Source organism: Chiloscyllium punctatum, chromosome 24 (assembly GCF_047496795.1).
Source record: "Chiloscyllium punctatum isolate Juve2018m chromosome 24, sChiPun1.3, whole genome shotgun sequence".
NCBI classification, from domain to species: domain Eukaryota; kingdom Metazoa; phylum Chordata; class Chondrichthyes; order Orectolobiformes; family Hemiscylliidae; genus Chiloscyllium; species Chiloscyllium punctatum.
Window position 1 is genome coordinate 82,688,072 of NC_092762.1, and position 21,498 is coordinate 82,709,569.

The 21,498-nt window shown below is 45.6% G+C and overlaps 1 protein-coding gene across 3 annotated transcripts in view; it reads left to right on the plus strand.

Annotated features, from left to right (window-relative positions):
• Positions 1-5,897: 5,897 nt before the first annotated feature.
• LOC140494756 (N-acetyllactosaminide beta-1,3-N-acetylglucosaminyltransferase 3-like) overlaps positions 5,898-21,498 on the plus strand; it is a 101,015-nt gene continuing 85,414 nt past the window's right edge. For all 3 annotated transcript variants that reach the window (XM_072594322.1, XM_072594321.1, XM_072594320.1), the window contains exon 1: positions 5,898-6,084. Coding sequence is in view for 1 of the 3 variants with exons in the window: in XM_072594320.1 (XP_072450421.1) it covers positions 6,068-6,084 (17 nt within the window). In the remaining 2 variants the exon portion in view is untranslated. The remainder of the gene's footprint in view (positions 6,085-21,498) is intronic.

Sequence of the window (21,498 nt, forward strand, 5' to 3'; positions counted from 1 at the left end):
CGTGAAACTTAGCATCACCAGAACAGATGCAACGGAGACGGAATTAAGTCTTTACATGAAGCAGGGTGTGAAGACATATCGTGGAAAAGACAACAATCTCTCCCTCAATAAAACCATGGATGCAGGAAATCAGAAACAAAAACAGAAGAGTTCAGCAGGAAAGGCTCAGCAGATATGGTAGCACCTTGTAGGGAAACCTGAGTTAACATTTCGGGTCCTGTGACCCTTCCTCAGAGCAGTCTAAATAAATTCTTCCTCACTACCGCCCTTCTAAGGAATGGTCACTGGTTCCAAAACGTTAACTCTGATTTCTTTCCACGGATGCTGCCAATCTCTCTCTCAGTGTCAGCAAGAGGAAGGAGTGGTCATTGACTTCAGGAAGCAGAATGGAGAACACACCCCTGTCTGTATCAACACTGAGGTGAAGCTGGATCAGAGCTTCAAGTTCCCAGGAGTAAATATCACCCAATAATCTGTCTTGGTCTGTACCTTTGTCATTGGTCCTCAGGATGGTGGGTGTGCTGGGTAAGTGCGTTAGGGCTTTAGCCATCCAGGAATGGCTGGTGTCATTGATGTCCCCTGTCATGACAGTCCCATGGGGAATCAATGGGCAGGCAAATCCAGGAATTTGACCCTGTGTTGTTGATGGGGAGTGAAAGGGGGTAAAAAAATAGAAAAGAGTTTTAATAATCACTTGCAGTCAATACATGTCATGATTTGATTTGATAATACACTCAAGTCACCAGGTAACAATTTGATTAGGTATTATGGTCACATATACAGCTTTGAATAAGATGTGATAATGTAATCACTAACTTGGAATGTAGAATAAAATGTGATAAAAATGTCTAAACAGGTAACTTTCTAATGGAAAACATCTTTGTAAAAAATAGCGTAAAACAATTTGCGGCAAACCATAGGATTGTGGCCACGTGTGATGAATTACTGCTTCTGTGTGTGCAAGAATGAATCCTTCGACAAAGAAGTCTAGGCCTTGTTTGGTCTTTAGGGGTTCAAAGGGTTAAAAATGCTCCCTTTCAGGGTATACATGTTTGAGTTGCTAAAGATTGCAGCAAGCAATGAGGAAGCATTAAGTTCCCATATGTAAATATCTCACAAAAGTAGAAGTCAATCCAGCTTTTAATTATGATACAGCTTTTTATCTTCATTGTCAGTAAAGTCAATTAACAAAGAGAAAAAGAACAAAGAGCACTATAGCACAGGAACAGGCCCTTTGACCCATGAGCTGACACATGAAGGTTTTTTTAACTTAAAAACCTTTTGCTTCTACACAGTCTGTATTCTTTGATGCTCTGCCTATTCATGGATCTATCAAGATGCTTCTAAAACATTGCTATTGTATCTGCCTCTACCACCTCCTCTGGCAGCACATTCCAGGCACTCACCATCCTCTGTGCAAAAAAAGTTGCCCCTCACATCTCCTTTAAACTTCCCCACTTTTACATTAAACCTATGTCCTCCATTAATTCGAATTTCAACCTGGGAAAAAGACTTTGACTATTCATGTCTCTCATAATTTTGTTTCTTTGTATCAGGTTGCCCCTTATCCTTTAACATTCAAATGAAAACTAACCAAGTTTGTTCAATCTCTCCTCATGGCTAATGCCCTTAAAAAGAGGCAACATCCTGGTAAACCATTTCTGTACTGTCTCCAAAGCCTTGACATCCTCCTGGTAGTGTGACGACCAGAACTGTAACAATCTTCCAAATGTGTCCGAATTAAAGTTCTGTGCAGCTGCAACATGACTTGCCAACTTTGTACTCTATGCCCTAAATGATGAAGGCAAAAATGCCACATGTCTTCTTGACCACCTTATCCACTTGTGTTGTCATTTTCAGGAACTGTGGACCTGCATGGAGAGATCCTTCTGTATGTTGATGCTACCAAGGGCTCTGCCAATTACTGTGTACTTTTTTCTTTCATTGGATGTCCCAAAATGCATCAGCTAGCATTTGTCTTACTTAAACTACATATACTGTTTCTCTGCCCAAGTTTCTAGCCTATCTATATCCTGCTGTATCCTCTGGTAATCCTCCTTATTATCCTCCCCAAGACTTTGTGTCATCTATAAACGTAATAATCAGGCCGCGTTCAATCTCCTCCAAATCATTTTTATATATATTGTAAACAATAGGGGTCCCAGCACTGACCCCTGCGGAAAACCACTAGTCTCAGGTCTCCAGTCAGGAATACACCCTTCTATCGCTACTGTCTGTCATCTATGACAAAGCCAGTTCTGTATCCATCTTACCAGCTCACTGTAAATCCAACGTGACTTTACCTTTTGGGTCAGCCTGCAGTGAGGGACCTTGTCAAAGGCCTTGCTAAAGTCTATACAGACAACATCCACAGCCCTGCCCTCAACAATCACCTTTGTCATGTCCTCCAAGAGTTCATTTAAGTTTGTGAGATATGACTGTGCCAGCATAAAGCCATGCTGCCAATCGCTAATAAGTCCACATTTTTCCAAATGTGAATAAATCCCATCCCAGGAATCTTCACCAATAATAAGGCTCATTGGTCTTTACTTTCCCAGATTAATCCTGTTGGGCTTCTTAAATAAAGGAAAGACGTTGACTGTTGTAGATTCATAGTGTCACAGAAGTGAGCAGCACGGAAACAAACCCTTCGGTCTAACTCGTCCATGCCGACCAGATATCCTAAACTAATCTAGTCCCCTTTGTCAGCACTTTCCTCTGGTTTTCTGGGATCTCTCCTATGATGAGAGATGATATAAAGATTTCTTACAAGGTTCCAGCAGTTTCCATGCCTGCTTCCCTTAGCATTCTGGGATAGATCCCATCAGGTCCTCAGGACTTGTCCACCTTAATGCTTTTCAAAACACCCAATACCTCCTCCTTTTGATATGCCTTAGAATATCAGAACACCCCTTTCGAGATTTACCACCCTTCACCTTTGTCTTTTCTCCTGTCATCCAAGGTTCCTGAATCTTGCCATCCTTATCCTTCATTTTCACAGGAATGTGCTGGTCCTAAACTCTAATCAACTGGCCTTCATGATATTCCTACATGACAGATGTGGATTTACCCTCAACCAACTGCCCCAATCTAAATTCCTGCCTAATATTATGATAGTTAGCCTTCCCCCAATTCAGTACTTTTATCCAAGGATTACTCTTATCCATATCCATAAGTAACTTAAACTTACAGAGTTATGACCACTGTTCCCAAAATGCTTCCACACTGAAACTTCAATCACCTGGTCAGGCTCAATCCCCAATAACAGGTCTGGTGTGGCCCCTTCCATCGATGGACTATGTGATAGTGGTAGCAGACTCACTCGGCAGGGGCACTGACAGGCTGTGTTCAAGGCTCCAGGACGGGGTGTTGCCTCCCTGGTGCCAGGGTTAAGAATGTCTCTGAGCGGTTACATGAAATTCTTAAGGGGGAGGGTGAGCAGCCAGAGGTTGTAGGTAGAAAGAGGGATAAGGTCACGTGGAGTGAGTACAGGGAGTTAGGAAAGAGTCTGAAGAGCAGGACCCTGAGAGTAGTAATTGCTGGTTTACTGCCAGTACCATATACTCATGAGACAAAGAATGGACAGATGAATGCATGGCTCAAGAGCTGGTACATGAGGCACGGTTTTGGCTTCTTAGATCATTGGGACCTCTTTTTGGGAAGCGGTCACCTGTACATTTCTATAAATATATAAAATGAAAAATAGTGGTTTCAGTAAACATTGATCCTTTAGAGGATGAGAAGGGGCATTTAGTCATAGGATATGATGAAGTGGCCGAGGCATTGATCGGTATTTTGTGTTGGTCTTCACAGTGGAGGACATTAATAACATGCCAGTAAGTGACAAAGAGACGAAGGTAGGTGAGGACCTGGAAACAATCATTATCATGGAAAAGGATAAGGAGCTAAGGACAGACAAGTCTCCTGGCCCTGATGGAATGCATCCCATGGTGCTAAAAGAGGTGGTGGGGGAAATAACGAGGGCCCTTGTGATAATTTTCCACAATTCACTGGAGTCTGGGGCAGTTCCAGCAGATTAGATCACTGTTTAAAAAGGGAGGTAGACAAAAGGTGGGGAATTATAGACCAGTTAGTTTAACCTCTGTGGTGGGGAAGATACAATTGGAAAAGCATGGCCTAATTAGGGACAGTCAGCATGGATTTGTGTGGGACAGGTCATGTTTTACTCACTCGATTGAATTTTTCGAGGAGGTGACGAAGGTGATCGATGAGGGTAGAGCAGTGAACGTTGTCTATGTGGATTTTAGTAAGGCTGTCGACAAGGTCCCTTATGGTAGGCTCATCCAGAAGATTAAGATGTATGGCATCCATAGTGACTTGGTTGCTTGGATTCAGAATTGGCTTACCCATTGAAGACAAAGGGTAGAGCTGGAAGAGTGTGTTTCTGACTGGAGGTCATTGACAAGTGGTGTTCCACAGGGATCTGTTCAGGGACCTCTGCTGTTTGTGATATATATCAATGACTTGGGTGAAAATGTAGATGGGTGGGTTAGTAAGTTTGCAGATGACACAAAAATTGGTGGAGCTATGGATAGTGGAAAGGATTGTCAAAGGATACAGGGGGATATAGATCAGTTGGAGATATGAGCGGAGAAATGGCAGATGGAGTTTAATTCAGATAAGTGTGAGGTGCCGCACTTTGAGGGATCAAGTGTTAAGGAAACGTATACAGTTAATGGCAGGACCCTGAACAGCTTTGGTGTACAGAGGGATCTTGGGGTTCATGTCAATAGCCCCTCAAAAGTGGCCACACAAGTAGATAGGGTGGTAAAGAAGGTAAGTGGTATGCTTACCTTTATTGTTCGGGGAATTGAATACAAGAGTCAGGATGTCATGTTACAGCTTTATAAGATTTTGGTTAGGCCACAGTTCTAGAGTATTGTGTTCACTTCTGGTTGCCACATTACAGGAAGGATGTGCAGGGTTTGGAGAGGGTGCAGAAGTGGTTTACTAGGATGCTGCCTGGTTTAGAGGGTATGAGCTATAAGGAGAGGCTAGAAAAACTCAGATTGTTTTCTCTGGAGCAGTGGAGGCTGAGGGGAGACTTGATAGAAGTCTCTAATATTATGAGATGCACAGATAGGATTAAGGGTCAGAATCTCTTTCCCAGAGTTGAAATGTCCAAAACTAGGCCGCATACATTTAAGGTGAGAGGGGGAAAGTTCAAAGGAGATATGAGGGACAAGTTTTTTTAACATAGAGAGTGGTAGGAGTCTGGAATGCACTACCAGGGGTGGGGGTGGAGGCAGATATGATAGGCGCATTTAAGGGGCTTTTAGATAAACACACGGATATACATGGAATGAAGGGATATGGACCAAGGAGAGGCAGAAGGGATCAGTTTATTTTAGCGTCATGTTCAGCACAACATTGTGGGCCGAAGGGCCCATTCCTGTGTACTGTTCTAGTTGGTATTTACAGATTATGTGTGGTATATTAATACTGATATTTGCCAAGGAACTAATTGCCTTCCTGGGGTGTCATTGTGACATGGAAGCAGATACTAAATCTAGAAACAGAAAATGAAACAGCACAGAAAGAGGCCATTCAGTCCACTGTGTGATAGCCCTTTCAAAGGGACTCCAAGACAATCCATTGTTCTGTGCAATTAAAACTATTCATGTTTCATACGTAGATGACTTTACCACCCTCTACCCACTTGTATCTTTCCGACAGTGTCTTTATGTTCCATGACAGGGCTCACCAACCAACATGTGGGCTTTCTTGATCAGAAAAACCAGAAAAGTTTTGATTGGTAAGAGGCTGGCAAGAGAGCAGAGTTTCAACCAATCTGGCAGCAAGTTGATACTGATTGACATTAAAACAGTCCACTGAAGCTCTTCCCTCTGAAGTTTAACATAGGGAAAATTCAGCCTATTGTATGCCTGTGTGTAGAGAGAACATAGTGTGACTTCAACTAGTTTCCTGCAATCTTGTGTCGTTTTATATTATCTTGTACCGGTAGAGTTGATAACTTTTGGTTAGAGTAACAATTACTTCAGCCTGGAATCAGCTTGTGAAATATCCCTTCCATAGAATCGATGTGATGCATGTGACTCAAAGGTAAGAATTTTACTCTTCACTTCGATCAGTTAAACTGCAGCAAACCTCAGGGGAAGTCAGTCAGAAATGGTCATTATTCAGCCGTGAGTTCCAGAGAGCAGCTTTGATGATGCTCCCTAGGTAGAGCTTCATACAGGCAGGGGACAACAAAATAAAAATGATGTGTGTATATGTAAGACTGACTGCAAGTGTATGATTGCGCTGCTATGTGTTCAGTGCTACAAATGTGCGTCCGATTGAGTATGTGCGCACATCCATGAGAAGCTTATGCCTGAAACGTTGATTTTCCTGCTCCTCGGGTTCTGCCTGACCTGCTGTGTTTTTCCAGCACCGCACTCTCGACTCTGATCTCCAGCATTTGCAGTCCACACTTTCTCTGACATGGGCATATATGCCGGTGTGTGCTTATATATGTGCGTGTGTTGGAGTCTGCTGTGTGTATGTGTGCGAATGAATTGTAAATGTGAGTGAACGTTTTTTCAAGAGTGTGCCTGAGTGTTTGTACTTGTACATGTGTGTGTAGGTTTGTGTGTATTTGTGAGTATGTATGTGTTGTGTAAAAGCTTGTGTTTATGTGTGTTTGCATGCTTCAGCATGTGTGTTTGTGTAGGAGTGTATGTACGTGTGTCTGTGTTTGTGAACGCGTGTCTATGTCTAAATTGTGTTTGCTGTAAAAGTGTGTTAATGTATGAGTGTGTGTGTTCCTTAACACTTGTGTGTGTACAACAGTGTGTGCCTGAGTGTGTGCGTGGATGTATGAGTGTGTGAACATGCGCGTGTGTGTGAGTGAGCAAGAATATATCCTGCACTATAAACAGTTCATTGGCACTTTTGCAGTTGCAGTACACATCAATAATTACCAAATAGGAGGAAATGAAACAAGAATGCAATAATAAAGAACAACATGTATTTATATAGCACCTTTAACAGAGCAAAAAATGCCGAGACTTTTCGAAACTTGATGTGTGCCATATAGAAATACTCAGACTGGCAGCTATAGTTGTGGTCAAAGAGGTCAGTTTTAAGGAGCATCCTAGAGAGGGAAAGCGAGGTGTGTGAACGAAATTCCTGCGCCTCACCACCAATTTTCTCTTTATGTCAAGAAGATCTCCTGCCTGCAGTGGGTAAGCTGTCAATCAGGTTCATTGAGACCCTTGTTATGCCCCACTGAAAGGAGGCCAACTTGGATTTGTCAGTCAGTCCCCAGGTTCTTGCTGGTTTAGTAACTGACAGAACGGCCTCATTGTGCAGTGATCTCAGAGGGTTACAGGGATGGAGAAGGCTACAGTTTGGAAGGGGCTGGGAAATGAAGGAATTTGAACACAAGCTTGATAAATTCAACATTGAGACACTGATGTTTAGTCCAGCAAGGTAGGCCAGTGCACAGAGGAGCTGACAGATGGATGGACTTGGTGCACGTTTGGATATGGGCTGCAGGGTTTTTGGATATGCTTCATTTTACAGAGGGTGGCTTGTTGAGAATTTGTTATTTAAATAGCACCCTTCTTGAACTCAGGACACCTCAAAGGCATTTAGCAACAAATGAAATACTTTCTGAATTGTGGCCACTATAATGTCAGCAAAACTGCAGCCGATTTTCCACTTGATAAGCTCCCAGAAACCGCAACTTGATGATGGCTGGTTTGTATGTTTACATGATATTGAAAGAGCGTTTAATATTGGCTGGGACAGACCACCACCTTTACCTTTTGTCAAATAGTGTGACAGGATTTGTTTGTGTTCAGCTGAGAGGACAGACATGATTTAATGTCACCTTGGATTTGCCTGGTTGCAGAGTCAGCCTTGATTTGGGTGCTGTAAATCTCTGGGCTGGGAATTGAACCCATGACTGTCTTGGTCACACAGTGTGTTATGAAAGACACCTTTGGCTGATTTTCCCAACAGCAAACAGAAGACGTGAAAGATTCAGGGTCCCAGTCAGCCCCTGGGGAATGGGTTACTCACTGAAAGTTTGCCCTCCTAATTAATTTGAAAGTGGGTTCCCTGCTCACTTTAAGGTGTTGGTTTGGTCCCTGAGTGGAGCCACCCAGATTAGGAGGAGCAGGAGGTTGTAGGGTAGATATGAGAAAGAGTGCTTCGCTCTGGAGGCTGTCTCTCACTAACGTTTGAAAACATTGCTTCCTCCTGATAAGCCAGTGCTGAGCCAACGGGGAATAAGAGCAGAGTGAGTGGGGTTGTTTAGTGAGAACACTTTCCTTTCAGGCTGTTCTCGCATCAAGTCAGGAAGGGCGGGCCTTCCTCTCCACCATTGCAGGAACTCAAATCAACCCACTACTGTCTGTGGGGAACTGGAGGTCACATGGGGAAACCCAAAGTGGCCTCCTTTTAGTGGCGCTCAGCACAGCTCTGTATGAAAAATCGGAGGTGTAGTGGACACCGAAGAAAGTTATCCCAAAGTACAACAGGATTTGATCAGATGGACCAATGGACTGGGAAGTGGCAGGTGGAGTTTAATTTAGATAAATGTGAGGTGCTGCACTTTGAAAAAGCAAATCAGAGCAGGACTTGTACACTAATGGTAAGGTAAAAACAATGACTGCAGATGCTGGAAACCAGATTCTGGATTAGTGGTGCTGGAAGAGCACAGCAGTTTGGGCAGCATCCAAGTAGCTTCAAAATCAACGTTTCAGGCAAAAGCCCTTCATCAGGAATAAAATGGTAAGGTCTTGGGAAATGCTTCTGAGCAAAGTGACCTTGGAGTAAAGGTTCATAGTTCCTTGAAATTGGAGTCGCAGGTACCTAGAATTCTGAACAAGGTGTTTGGTATGATTGCCTTTATTGGTCAGTGCAGTTGTACAGGACATTGGTGAGGTCACCTTTGGAATGCTGAGTGCAATTCTGGTCTCCCTTCTTTAGGAAAGATGTCATGAAGTGCAAAAGGTTCAGAAAGGATTTACAAGGATGTTGCCAGGGTTGGAGAGTTTGAGCTGCAGGGAGAGACTGAATAGGCTGGAGCTGTTTGTGCTGCTGATTAACCCAGAGATGCAGCTAATGGGCTGGGGACCTGGGTTCAAATCCCACCATGAAAGATGGTGGCACTTGAACTCAATAAAAAAAAATCTGGAATTAAGAATCTAATGATGATCATGACACCATTATTGATTGTCAGGAAAAACCCATCTGGTTCATTAATGCGAAAGGGCGGTATGGTGGCTCAGTGATTAGCACTGCTGCCTCACAGCACCAAGGTCTTGGGTTCGATTCTAGGCTTGGGTGACTGTGTGGAATTTGCATGCTCTCCCCATGTCTGCATGGGCTTTTGCTGGTTGCTTCTCCCACAGATGCATAGGTTTGGTGGATTGGTCGTGCTAAATTGCCCATAGTGTTCAGGGATGTTTAGGTTAGGTGCATTAGTCATGGGAAATGCAGGGTTACAGGGATAGGGTAGGAGGATAGGTCTGGGTGAGATGATCTTCGGAGTGTTGGTGTGGACTTGTTGGGCCGAATGGCCTGTTTCCACACTGTGGGGACTCTATTCTAAACTAATGCCCTTTAGGGCAGGAAATCTGTTGTCCTTATCTTGTCAGGCCTACATGTGACTCCAGACTCACAGCAAAGTGGTTGACTCTTAACTGCTCTCTGGGCAATTAGGGTAGGACAATAAATGATGCCCACATCCTGCGAATGAATAAAAATGAATGTTCACGCAATTACTGCCAATGCAATTAGGGATGGGCAAAAAATCCTGGTCAAACCGCAGTGACCAGATCCTGTGAATGAATAAAAAGAAATTGAGCAGCATATAAACAAGCAAAGAATGAGTAAAAGGTTTGATTAGATTCCCTACAATGTGGAAACAGGCCCTTCGGCCTAACAAGTCCACATCAACCTTCCGAAGAGCAACCCAACCAGACCCTTTCCTCTATATTTACCCCTGACTAATGCGCCTAACACTATGGGCAATTTCGCATGGCCAATTCACCTGACCTGCACATCTTTGGACTGTGGGAGGAAACCAGAACACCTGGAGGAAACCCACGCAGACACAGGGAGAATGTGCATATTCCACACAGACGGTTGCCTGAGGCAGGAATTGATCTCAGGTCCCTGGCACTGTGAGGCAGCAGTGCTAAGGGAAAGGTAGAATTTGAGAGGGCTAGTCAGAAATTCCAAAACAGATAATAAAAGTTTCTTTAGAAATTTAAGAAAAAAAGGATTTAACAATGTGAGTGTTGACCCATTAGGAAGAGGGTCTGGGAATTAACTATGGAAAATAATAAGGAGATGGCAGAAGAACTTCTGTTACATCAGGTTTCACTGCAGAGGATAGAATTAACTCTTCAAAAATAGTTGGAATCCAGGAAATGAAAGAGAGGAAGGCACACAAGAAAATTACTTTAAGTGGCACATAGCAAACTTAACTTTTTCCAATTTATAAAAATGACTTATTATAAAAATGACTTGGATGAAAGGGCTAAGGTTGATGACACAAAGATGGGTAGGAAAGTAGGTTTGGAAGAGGACATGAACAGGCTAGAAGGAGAAAACTCAGTTGGCAAAAAAATGTCCATCAAATGGAGTATAATGTGAGAAAAGTGAAATTGTGCATTTTGGCAGGAAGAATAAAAAAAACCTAAATGGTGGGAGACCGTAGAGCTCTCAGATACAGTGGGATCTGAGTTACCTAGAGTAGAACACACACAAAGTTAGTATGCAGGAACAACAAGCAATTAGGAAACTGGTAGAATGTTATTGTTTATTGTAAGGGAATTGAACACAAAAAAAAGATGAGATGTGCTTCTGTTATAGAAGGCATTGTTGAGACCAAATCTAGAGCACTACGCAGAGTATTAAGGAAATGTGTAAATGCTTTGGAAGCAGTTTGGAGAAGGTTTACCTGACTGGGACTTGGAACAGATGGGTTGTCTTATATGGAAAGGTTAGACAGGCTAGGGAATAATAGAAACCCTACAGTGTGGAAAAAGGTCATTTGGCCCAACAAGTCCATACCAACCCTCTGAAGACCATCCCATCCAGACTCATCCTCTTACCCTGTAACCCAACATTTCCCATGGCTACTTCAACTAATCTACACATTCCCTGACACAATAGGCAATCTAGTACAGCCAATCCACCTAACCTGCACATCTTTGGACTGTGGAAAGAAACCAGAGCACCAGGGGGAAATCCACACAGACACAAGGAAAGACCTATCCTCCCTACTCTATCCCTGTAACCCTGCATTTCCCACAGCTAATGCACTTAACCTACATATCCCGAACACTACGGAGCAATCTCCACACAGACAGTCACCCAAGGGTGGAATCAAACCTGAGTCTCTGATGCTGTGAGGCAGCAGTGCTAACCACTGTGCTGACCAACAAGCCAGCATGCATCCGCTGGAGTTTAGCAGAATAAAAACTGACTTCATTGAAATGTATAAGATCCTGATGAGTCTTGACAGGGTCAATGTGGAAATTGATGTGCTCTCTTCCTTGAAGATCTAGAACTAAAACTGAAACCGTTTAAAAATAAGGACTGTCCCATTTAAGACAGAAATGAGGCAAAACCTTTCCTCATGAATTGTTGTGAGCTCTCCTCCTGAAAGGGGAGTTGAAGCAGAGTGTTTGTATGTTTTTACAGTACAGCTGGATCAATTGTTGCTGAGCAAAGGTGGTGCAAGGCTATCAGAGGCATGTTGGAGTGTGGAGTAGTCAGATAAGCCATGAGGTAAAAACAATGACTGCAGATGCTGGAAACCAGGTTCTGGATTAGTGGTGCTGGAAGAGCACAGCAGTTCAGGCAGCATCCAAAGAGCTTCGAATTCGACATTTCGGGCAAAAGCCCTTCATCAGGAATAAAGGCAGTGAGCCTGAAGCGTGGAGAGATAAGCTAGAGGAGGGTGGGGGTGGGGCGAAAGTTGCATAGAGTACAATGGGTGAGTGAGGGAGGGGATGAAGGTGAAAGGTCAGGGAGGAGAGGGTGGAGTGGATAGGTGGAAAAGGAGATAGGCAGGTAGGAACAAGTCTGGACAAGTCAGGGGGACAGTGCTGAACTGGAAGTTTGGAACTAGGGTGAGGTGTTGGAAGGGGAAATGAGGAAACTGTTGAAGTCCACATTGATGCCCTGGGGTTGAAGTGTTCCGAGGCGGAAGATGAGGCGTTCTTCCTCCAGGCGTCTGGTGATGAGGGAGCGGCGGTGAAGGAGGCCCAGGACCTCCATGTCCTCAGCAGAGTGGGAGGGGGAGTTGAAATGTTGGGCCACGGGGCGGTGTGGTTGATTGGTGCGGTGTCCCTAAAGCGCTCTGCTAGGAGGCGCCCAGTCTCCCCAATGTAGAGGAGACCACATCAGGAGCAACGGATACAATAAATGATATTAGTGGATGTGTAAGTAAAACTTTGACGGATGTGGAAGGCTCCTTTAGGGCCTTGGATAGAGGTGAGGGAGGAGGTGTGGGCGCAGGTTTTACAGTTCCTGCGGTGGCAGGGGAAAGTTCCAGGATTGGAGGGTGGGTTGTAGGGGGGCGTGGACCTGACCAGGTAGTCACGGAGGGAATGGTCTTTGCGGAAGGCGGAAAGAGGTGGGGAGGGAAATATATTCCTGGTGGTGGGGTCTGTTTGGACTTGGCGGAAATGTCGGTGGATGATTTGGTTTATGCGAAGTTTGGTAGGGTGGAAGGTGAGCACCAGGGCGTTCTTTCCTTGTTACAGTTGGAGGGGTGGGATCTGAAGGCGGAGGTGCGGGATGTGGACGAGATGCGTTGGAGGGCATCTATAACCATTTGGGAAGGGAAATTGCGGTCTCTAAAGAAGGAGGCCATCTGGTGTGTTCTGTGGTGGAACTGGTCCTCCTGGGAACAGATACGGCGGAGGTGGAGGAATTGGGAATACGGGATGGCAGTTTTGCAAGAGGTAGGGTGGGAAGAGGTGTAATCCAGGTAGCTGTGGGAGTTGGTGGGTTTGTAAAAAATGTCATTGTCAAGTCGGTCGTCTTGAGTAGTGGTGTTAGCTCAAGAGACTAAGTGGCTAACTCCTCCTCTTAATTCCTATGTGTGTTTGAGTAAATTGGGTCTATATTCGCTGGAGTACAGAGAACGAGAGGTGTTCACAATGAAATGCGTAATATTTTGCCGAAGTGAATACTGAGAGATTGTTACCATTAGTCACGGAATTGAAAACATGACAGCACACTCTCAGGATAAGGTTCACTATTTGAGACTTAGATGACAAGAATTTACTTCACTTGAATGTTTGTCAATCTTTGCAATTTTCTGTCACAGAGGGTAATGGATATTCTATTACTGAATATATTTCATGCTGGGATAAATGTATTTGGTTGACCATGAATCGAGGGATAAGGGGTGTGGGCAGAAGAGTGAAGTTCGAAACCCGAGGTCAGCCATGAATGCATTGAACAGCAGAGCAGGCCAGATGGGCTGAATGGTCTACTCTTACTCCTTCTTGTGATGTTGGATGTTGTCCCTTAAATCCTGATGTACAAAGTTAAATATCACACAACACCAGGTTATAGTCCAACAGGTTTAATTGGAAGCACACTAGCTTTTGGAGCGCCACTCCTTCATCACAACCACCTGATGAAGGAGTGTCGCTCCGAAAGCTAGTGTGTTTCCAATTAAACCTGTTGGACTATAACCTGGTGTTGTGTGATTTGTAACTTTGTACACTCCAGTCCAACACCAGCACCTCCAAATCATAAATCCTGGTGGGTCCTGAAAACCCTGCCCACGTTGTTAGTGTGACTGTGCAGACAGAGATCTAAGCGTAGCGGTGATGAATTCGATTCCCTCTGTTTTCCCTCACTCAGTAAATTGAGTTGTATTAAGCAATGAGTCAAAGCCATTCAAAACTGGGCTGAATCCCAGCTGAGCTGTTAAATCTATCCCAAATAGACCAAAACATGAGTCAGCTATTTTAGTTAGACTAGAAACAATTTTTAGAATAATTATTGCTTCAAGGCCAGCAATTGTTTTTAGTCATTTACTAGATGAGGGTATCACTGGCTAGGCAGCATTTATTTCCCAACCCTAATTGCCCAGAGGGCAGTTAAGAGTCAACCACATTGCTGTGGGTCTGGAGACATATGTAGGCCAGGCCAGGTAAGGAGGGCAGTTTCCTTCCTTAATGGACATTAGTGAACCAGATGGGTTTTTCTGACAATTGACTCAGGTTTCGTGGTCATCATTGAATTCTTAATTCCAGATTTTTAAAAACTGAATTCAAATTCTTCCATGGCAGGATTTGAACCTGGGTCCCCAGAACTTTAGCTGGGTTGCTGGATTAACAGTCCAGTGATAATACCAGTAGGCTATCGTAAATGCCCTACGCCACCAAGCTGTTGCCCATCCAGAACTGAGTGTTTCTTTTTCAGCCACTCCGGGGGTGGGGGGGGGGGGGTGGGGGTTGGTGCAGATATGTATAGACCATGGGGGAAAGAGGGAGAAAGTGAGGACTGCAGGTGCTGGAGGTCAGGGTTAAAAAGTGTGATGTTGGAAAAGCACAGCCAGGCAGCATCCAAGGAGCAGGAGAGTTGACATTTTGAGCATAAGCTCTTCATGAAGAATGTGTTGGGGGGGGGGGGGGGGGGGGGGAAGGTGACCAAGGGGACTGAGAGATAAATGGGAGGGGGATGGGGCTGGGGAGAGGTAGCTGAGAATGTGATAGGTGGATGGAGATGGGGTGGTGATAGTGATAGGTTGGAGAGGAGGGTGGAGTGGATAGGTGGGAAGGAAGATGGACAGGTAGGACAGGTCAGGAGGACGGTACCAAGTTGGAGAGTTGCATCTGGGCTGAGGTGGGGGGAAGGGAGATGAGGAAACTGGTGAAATTGACATTGGCACCCTCCAACCAAATGTAATCAATGTGGAAGATGAGACATTCTTCCTCCAGGCATCATGTGGCTAGGATTTGGCAATGGAGGAGACTCAGGACTTGCATGTCCTTGGTGGGTGGGGTGTTTGGCCACAGGATGGTGGGGTTGTTTGGTGCCTGTGTCCTAGAGAAGTTCTTTGAAACATTTCACAGGTTGATGTCCTGTCTCCCCAATATAGAGGAGATCACATTGAGAGCAAAGTCCAATATGCTGTAGAAAAAGCGTTTGTTGAGTGTGTGGATTCTTCTCAGGATGAAGAAGAGCAGAGGTCCTTTGCAGCTTTGGGAGTGTGTGGCCCTGTTGCCCTTGACGTTGCATCTTCTACGTTGCGTAGACAGGACGCCAACTCACGGAACGTTTCAGAGAACATCTCTGGGTCATACGCTAAACAACTCCACCGTCCTGTGACTGAACACGTCAACTTCCCCCTCCCACTCCGCCAAGGACATGCAAGCCTTGGGCCTCCTCCACCACCAAATTATAACCACAGGATGCCTGGAGGAAGAGTGCCTCATCTTCCACCTTGGGACCCTACAACCACACAGGATCAATGTCAATTTCACCAGTTTCCTCATCTCCCCTCCCCCCACCTTATCCCAGATCCAACCCTCCAACTTGGCGCCAGCCACCTGTCCCACCTGTCCATCTTCCTTCCCACATATCTGCTCCACCCTCCAGTCTGACCTATCACCATCACCCCCGCACCTTCATCGACCTATCACATTCCTGTCTAACTTACCCCAACCCTACCCCCCTCCCATTTATCTCTCAGCCCACCTGGGCCCAAGCCCCCCCCAACATTCCGATGAAGAGTCTATGCTCGAAATGTCGACCCCTCTGTTCCTCTGTTGCTACCTGATCAGCTGTGCTTTTCCAGCACCACATGTTTTAACTATGTATAGACCATGTTCCCATAGATCTGGAGTCACCTGTGGCCCAGAATGGATGGGGTCAACTGATTCCCTTCCCTAAAGTACATTAGTGAACCAGTTGGGTTTTTACAAAAATCTGTGAAAGCTCTATGATCACCATCTTTATTAATTAAATTTAAATCCCACCGGTCACTGGAACCCCTGACCCTAGAGCATTCACCTGGTGACCTGAATTACTAGTCCAGTGAGATTACCAATGCACCACCATTCACTCCACTCATAGATGATACCAATCATTTGAGTTTGGCTTTTATTTGTCCAGTGTTTCCCAGACTGTGACACAAGATAATGCTGAAAATGTGAAGAATGGGGAATTCATCAAAGGCCACAGTCTCCAAGAGGTGACCAACTTCATGGAAAAATGTTCAAACTCAGGCACACTCTCTCTTTGCTACCCAAATGTTGTTGAGGTTGAGGGTCAATTGTAAATTTGAAAATTGGGATGGATAGATGGTTGTTAGGCAGTGAGAAATGAATGGTTATGAACATAAAGCAGATTAATTGAATTGAGATGCTGATCCTCGTTGATGTAAATAATTAGCAGGACAGTCCTGAGGGGGGTGAATGCCCTCCTCCAGTTCCTGAAATTCTCTTCTTAAACGTTTTCCCGATCAACCATCTTCTCATCTTCAGGTCACCACCTGCCCTTTCATTTCTGAGCTCTACTAGCTTGTACATCCTGTTCTTTCGGGAATCCATTTCCAGTAGGAAATAAATCGCGCTCAGGTTTCGGGATATGGTTTCTTTACACCATCTTCCCTTATACTTACCCCACCCTGTCCCACTGGTCACCCAACATGTCAGTTACGTGGTGCCTTGTCACCCCATGGCCAATCAGAAATAGGACTCTTCATGACTTGATTGGCTGTTGGTCAAGCTGCAATAATTTCTCCTCCATGTACAATATTTTCCTAACAAACAGATATCTGTTTAAGGATGGTTCTTTTTATTGGCCATGTGGACTGAATGTCCCAGTCCTGTAGAGCTTGGGAGCATAATCTGATAGGACCTGGCCATTCTCCTGCACCCAATCAGAGATGGTATTAGACACCTCTGGAGCAGGTGGGACTTAAACTTGGGTCTCCTGGGTCAGAGGTAGAGGCACAACCACAATACTAGAAGAGTACTAATGTGAGTTGGGGGCCTGGTGAGCCAGGACAAAGTGAAGACTGCAGATGCTGGAGATCAGTGTCAAGATTAGTGTGGTGCTGGAAAAGCACAGCAGGTCAGGCAGCATCTGAGGAGCAGGAAAGTCTATGTTTCAGGCAAAGGCCCTTCCTCAGGAGGCTCTCTGTCTCATTCCTGATGAAGGATTTTTGCCCAAAACGTCAATTTTCCTGCTCCTCGGATGCTGCCTGACCTGCTGTGCTTTTCCAGCACCACACTAATCTAGACCTGGGGAGCCAATTTGAGGACTTTAAGCTGAACTGAATTTCGGGCTGAATTCGATGCAGGAGCAACAATAATACCCTCAGTTCCATCATTCAGATTCTTAATGTATAACCCAACATTGGCCCCTGCAGAACTCCACTTGTCACCAGCTTCCATCCTGAAAAAGACCCATTTATCCCCACTTTATGCCTTCTGCCAGTCACCCAATCCTCTATGTATGCCAGTACCTTGTCCCTAACACTCAAGTCAGGAGTATAATGGAATACTCCCCACAGCCCCAACAACATCAAGAAGCTTGACACCATCCAGGACAAAGCAACCCACTTGATTGGCACCACATCTACAAACATTCAATCCCTCCACCACCAATGCTCAGTAGCAACAGTGTATACTATCTACAAGATGCACTGCAGTAATTCACCAAAGATCCTTAGACAGCACCTTCCAAACCCACGACCGCTGCTGTCTTTGGGAACACCAGTACCTGCAAGTTCCCCTCCAAGCCAGTCATCACCCTGACTTAGAAATATACTGCTGTACCTTCACAGTCATTGGGTCAAACTCCTGGAGTTCCCTCCCTACTGCCATTGTGGGTCAACCCACAGCAAGTGGACCACTGCGATTCAAGAAGGTAGCTCACCACGACCACCTCAAGGGTAACTAGGGACGGGCTATCAATCCTGGCCCAGCCCAAATCCCACAAATGAATTAAAACAAAATGGGCTCCTATCTTATGTAACACCTTGTAAAAATCATAGAGTCATGGAATTTTTAAAAATCACAACAGGATGCTCTTCAGCCCAACGAGTCTGCGCTGGTCATTTATTCTAATCCCATTTTCCAGCACTTGGCCTGTGGCCTTGTACGCTGTGATGTTTCAAGTGCTTTGGTTCAATCTGTCTTTCCTTTGTCCTTGCTTTGAAGCACTTTTATCAAAAGCACCATGTCGAAGTCCTGGAACTCCCTGAGTAACAACATTACATTACCTGCAGTAAGTTAAGTAGGTTCACCTTCTGAAGGGCGCTTAGGGAACAAGCATCAAGCACTGATGTTATCAGTGATGTCTACCTTGCAATGAAAAAGAGAACACTGAAACATGTGAATGGGCGATAGCTGGTCTGAATGATGAGTGATCAATACTTGCATGTCAGTGGCTGGCATTTTGTTCACATTGTGTCGCTTTGCATGAGAGTGAGTACAAACAGAAACTGCAATTTGAAAACACAATATGTGATCCATCCGCGTTCAGAACAGATGCAGAGTATGATTTTGCAACACGGCAAAAATCGTTTGCTGTTTGGGAGTGTTTGCTTTGCAATGTTCAGCCTCGCTCACTGGATAACGATTGGTGGCTGCTTTCCTGTTGTCAGTCAAGTTGAATCTTTCATTGGCCAATGGCGAACGTAGCCCATTTCAGGAAGAGCTGTACCTTGAGGCGGGTTGGCTGTCCCTCCTAGTGAGAAGCTGTCCTGAGGCAGACATGCCCCCCCCACCCCAGCGAGCTGAGACCCACTCCTTCCCTCCCCGGAGGTAGACGGTGACCCTGCTTTTGTCAGGTTGATTGGCGTGGGGAGGGTGGGCGAATGTCACAGTGAGGAGGGTGGATTTCCGACAAGTGATTCTGTAAGTGGTAGAGACGCTGGCAGACAGAAGGAGTTTACGATAAGAGGAATGGTGGAGCCAGGGGTCAGGTGACCCTGCAGCTGTGTCAATGGGTTTTCTTTGGGGTGGCCGGTGGGTGTTGCAGAGAGAGACCATACCCATACCACATCCCTTGTACTCCCCATCCTCACAGTCCCACCCTTGTAACCCCTCCACACTCCCCATGGGCAATAAATGCTGGCCCAACGAGCAACACCCACGTCCCAAAAAAGAAATAGACGAAACAGCTCCATGAAGATCACGCTAACTGTGTTTCATATTTGCTGTGACTTGGAAAAGTAGCCAAGCTCCTGTCACTTGGAAACCTAAGTGGTCTCAGGGCGATGTTGGGGAGCTGTCCTCACACAGTCCCCAAACATTTTACTATCTGTGCCAACATCTTGGTGTGGTGAGGGTCGGTGTGGACTTGTTGGGCCGAAGGGCCTGTTTCCACACTGTATTGAATTTAATCTGTCTCCTCTGCCACCGTTTCACGGGGCTGAATTTTAATAACATTCCTCTGGGAAACAGCAACCAACACCACCCGAGGTCACAACATTATTGCAAGGCACAACCTACAATGTGTTCCTCCGAACAGTCCCCCTCATTAAAATAACTAAACAAGAAAAGTTGTTGGAAATATCATTTGTAGCTTTATGTTATCCATTGTACTTGGTCACTCATACATGAAACTATTGTTTCATTCTAATCCTCCTTTCTCTGCAAATTTCATCCTTCATCATTAAAAGTATCAGGTCTATTTTTCCTTTTTTTTTCTTTTTTTCTCTCAAGTGGCCAGTGACAATAAAGTTCTGGTTTATTTTTTTTTCCTTACCCCCACACTACCACCTAACTGCGGTAGTGCTTATTTTTTCCCCAGCACCCATGGTGTGTGTGTGTGTGTAGGTGTGAGACACAGTGAGAAACACAAGGTGCACGAATCAGTATCAGGTCAATTTTTTTTTTAATTCGATTTCCACCACCAGGAAGATAGGGAAAACACCTGAGTGGCCAGTGACAAGCACTGCCCTTCAAAACACAGGGCAATGCTGTGTGATCAAAACAGTGAAGGGGAGGGTAGGGACTAAATCAAAATAGAGTTGGAGGGAGAAATGATGCACTCCACTCCCTGCGGCGCCCACCTCTCCCTGAACGACTCCAGGGTGTTGGTGGACACCGCGTGCTCCTTCTCCAAGGACACCCGGGCTCTAACGTAACCCCGGAAGAGGGGCAGGCAGTCGGCCCTAACGACCCCCTCCACGGCCCGCTGCCTGGACCTGTTGATGGCCAGTTTGGCCAGGCCCAGGAGCAGACCCATGAGGAGGTCCTCGGACCTGCCCTCCCTCCTCCGTACCGGGTGAGTATCAGGTCTATTAATGGCATGTGCACAAGTTGTTATTGGCTGTTTATCTGGTGGCTGCTCCACCCTTGCTGTGAGGCTTCTTCAATGGCTCCAGAAAATGTCATTTAGTTTGTGTCCTGGATACCAGCATGACTGGCCGTCCATGCTGCATGTGACTTACTCCAACAATACTGGCCATCCATGCTGCGCATGGGTAACTCCAACATGACTGGCCGTCCATGCTGCGCATGGGTAACTCCAACATGACTGGCCGTCCATGCTGCGCATGGGTAACTCCAACATGACTGACAGTCCATGCTGCGCATGGGTTACTCCAACATGACTGGCCGTCCATGCTGCACATGTGTAACTACAACATGACTGACCGTCCATGCTGCGCATGGGTAACTACAACATGACTGGCCGTCCATGCTGCGCATGGGTTACTCCAACATGACTGACCGTCCATGCTGCGCATGGGTTACTCCAACATGACTGACAGTCCATGCTGCGCATGGGTTACTCCAACATGACTGGCCGTCCATGCTGCACATGTGTAACTACAACATGACTGACCGTCCATGCTGCGCATGGGTAACTACAACATGACTGGCCGTCCATGCTGCACATGGGTTACTCCAACCTCCTGGCTCACTGGCCATTGCATTGCAGAATAGCTTCATAATTGATGGTGTTGTCACGAGCTGTTGATATGAGCGAGAGCTCTGTTTTGTTCTGTGATCCAGTACCACCACTTGTCCTTTACTTGCCTCGGGGTTTCACACTCTGGTGACAACCCAGGTGAGACCCTAGTTAACCAATCCAATAACTCCACTGTTGGTCATCATGGGCAGAATCATATAGGGCCTGTGCAATGTGAGCTGTGGCAGGATTGGACAAGATGTCCAGCAAGACCCATCATGACACTGGGAGCATCTCGCAGCAAGGTGCCAGTTATAGAGTCACAGAATCCCAATAGTGCGGAAAGAGGCCATTTAGCTCATTGAGTCAGCACCGACCCTCTGAAGCGCATCTCACCCAGACCCAAACTCCCCCCACCCTATTCCTGTAACCCTGTATTTCCTTTTGTTAATTCACCTAACCTGCACATCTTTGCACCATGGGAGGATAGCAGAGCACCTGAAGGAAACCCATGCAGACTTGGGGAGAATGTGTAAATTCAACACAGACAATGTGTACCCTTCAAAAGGCAACCCCACCAGACCTAGCCTCCCACCTTGGTCCCATATTTCCCCT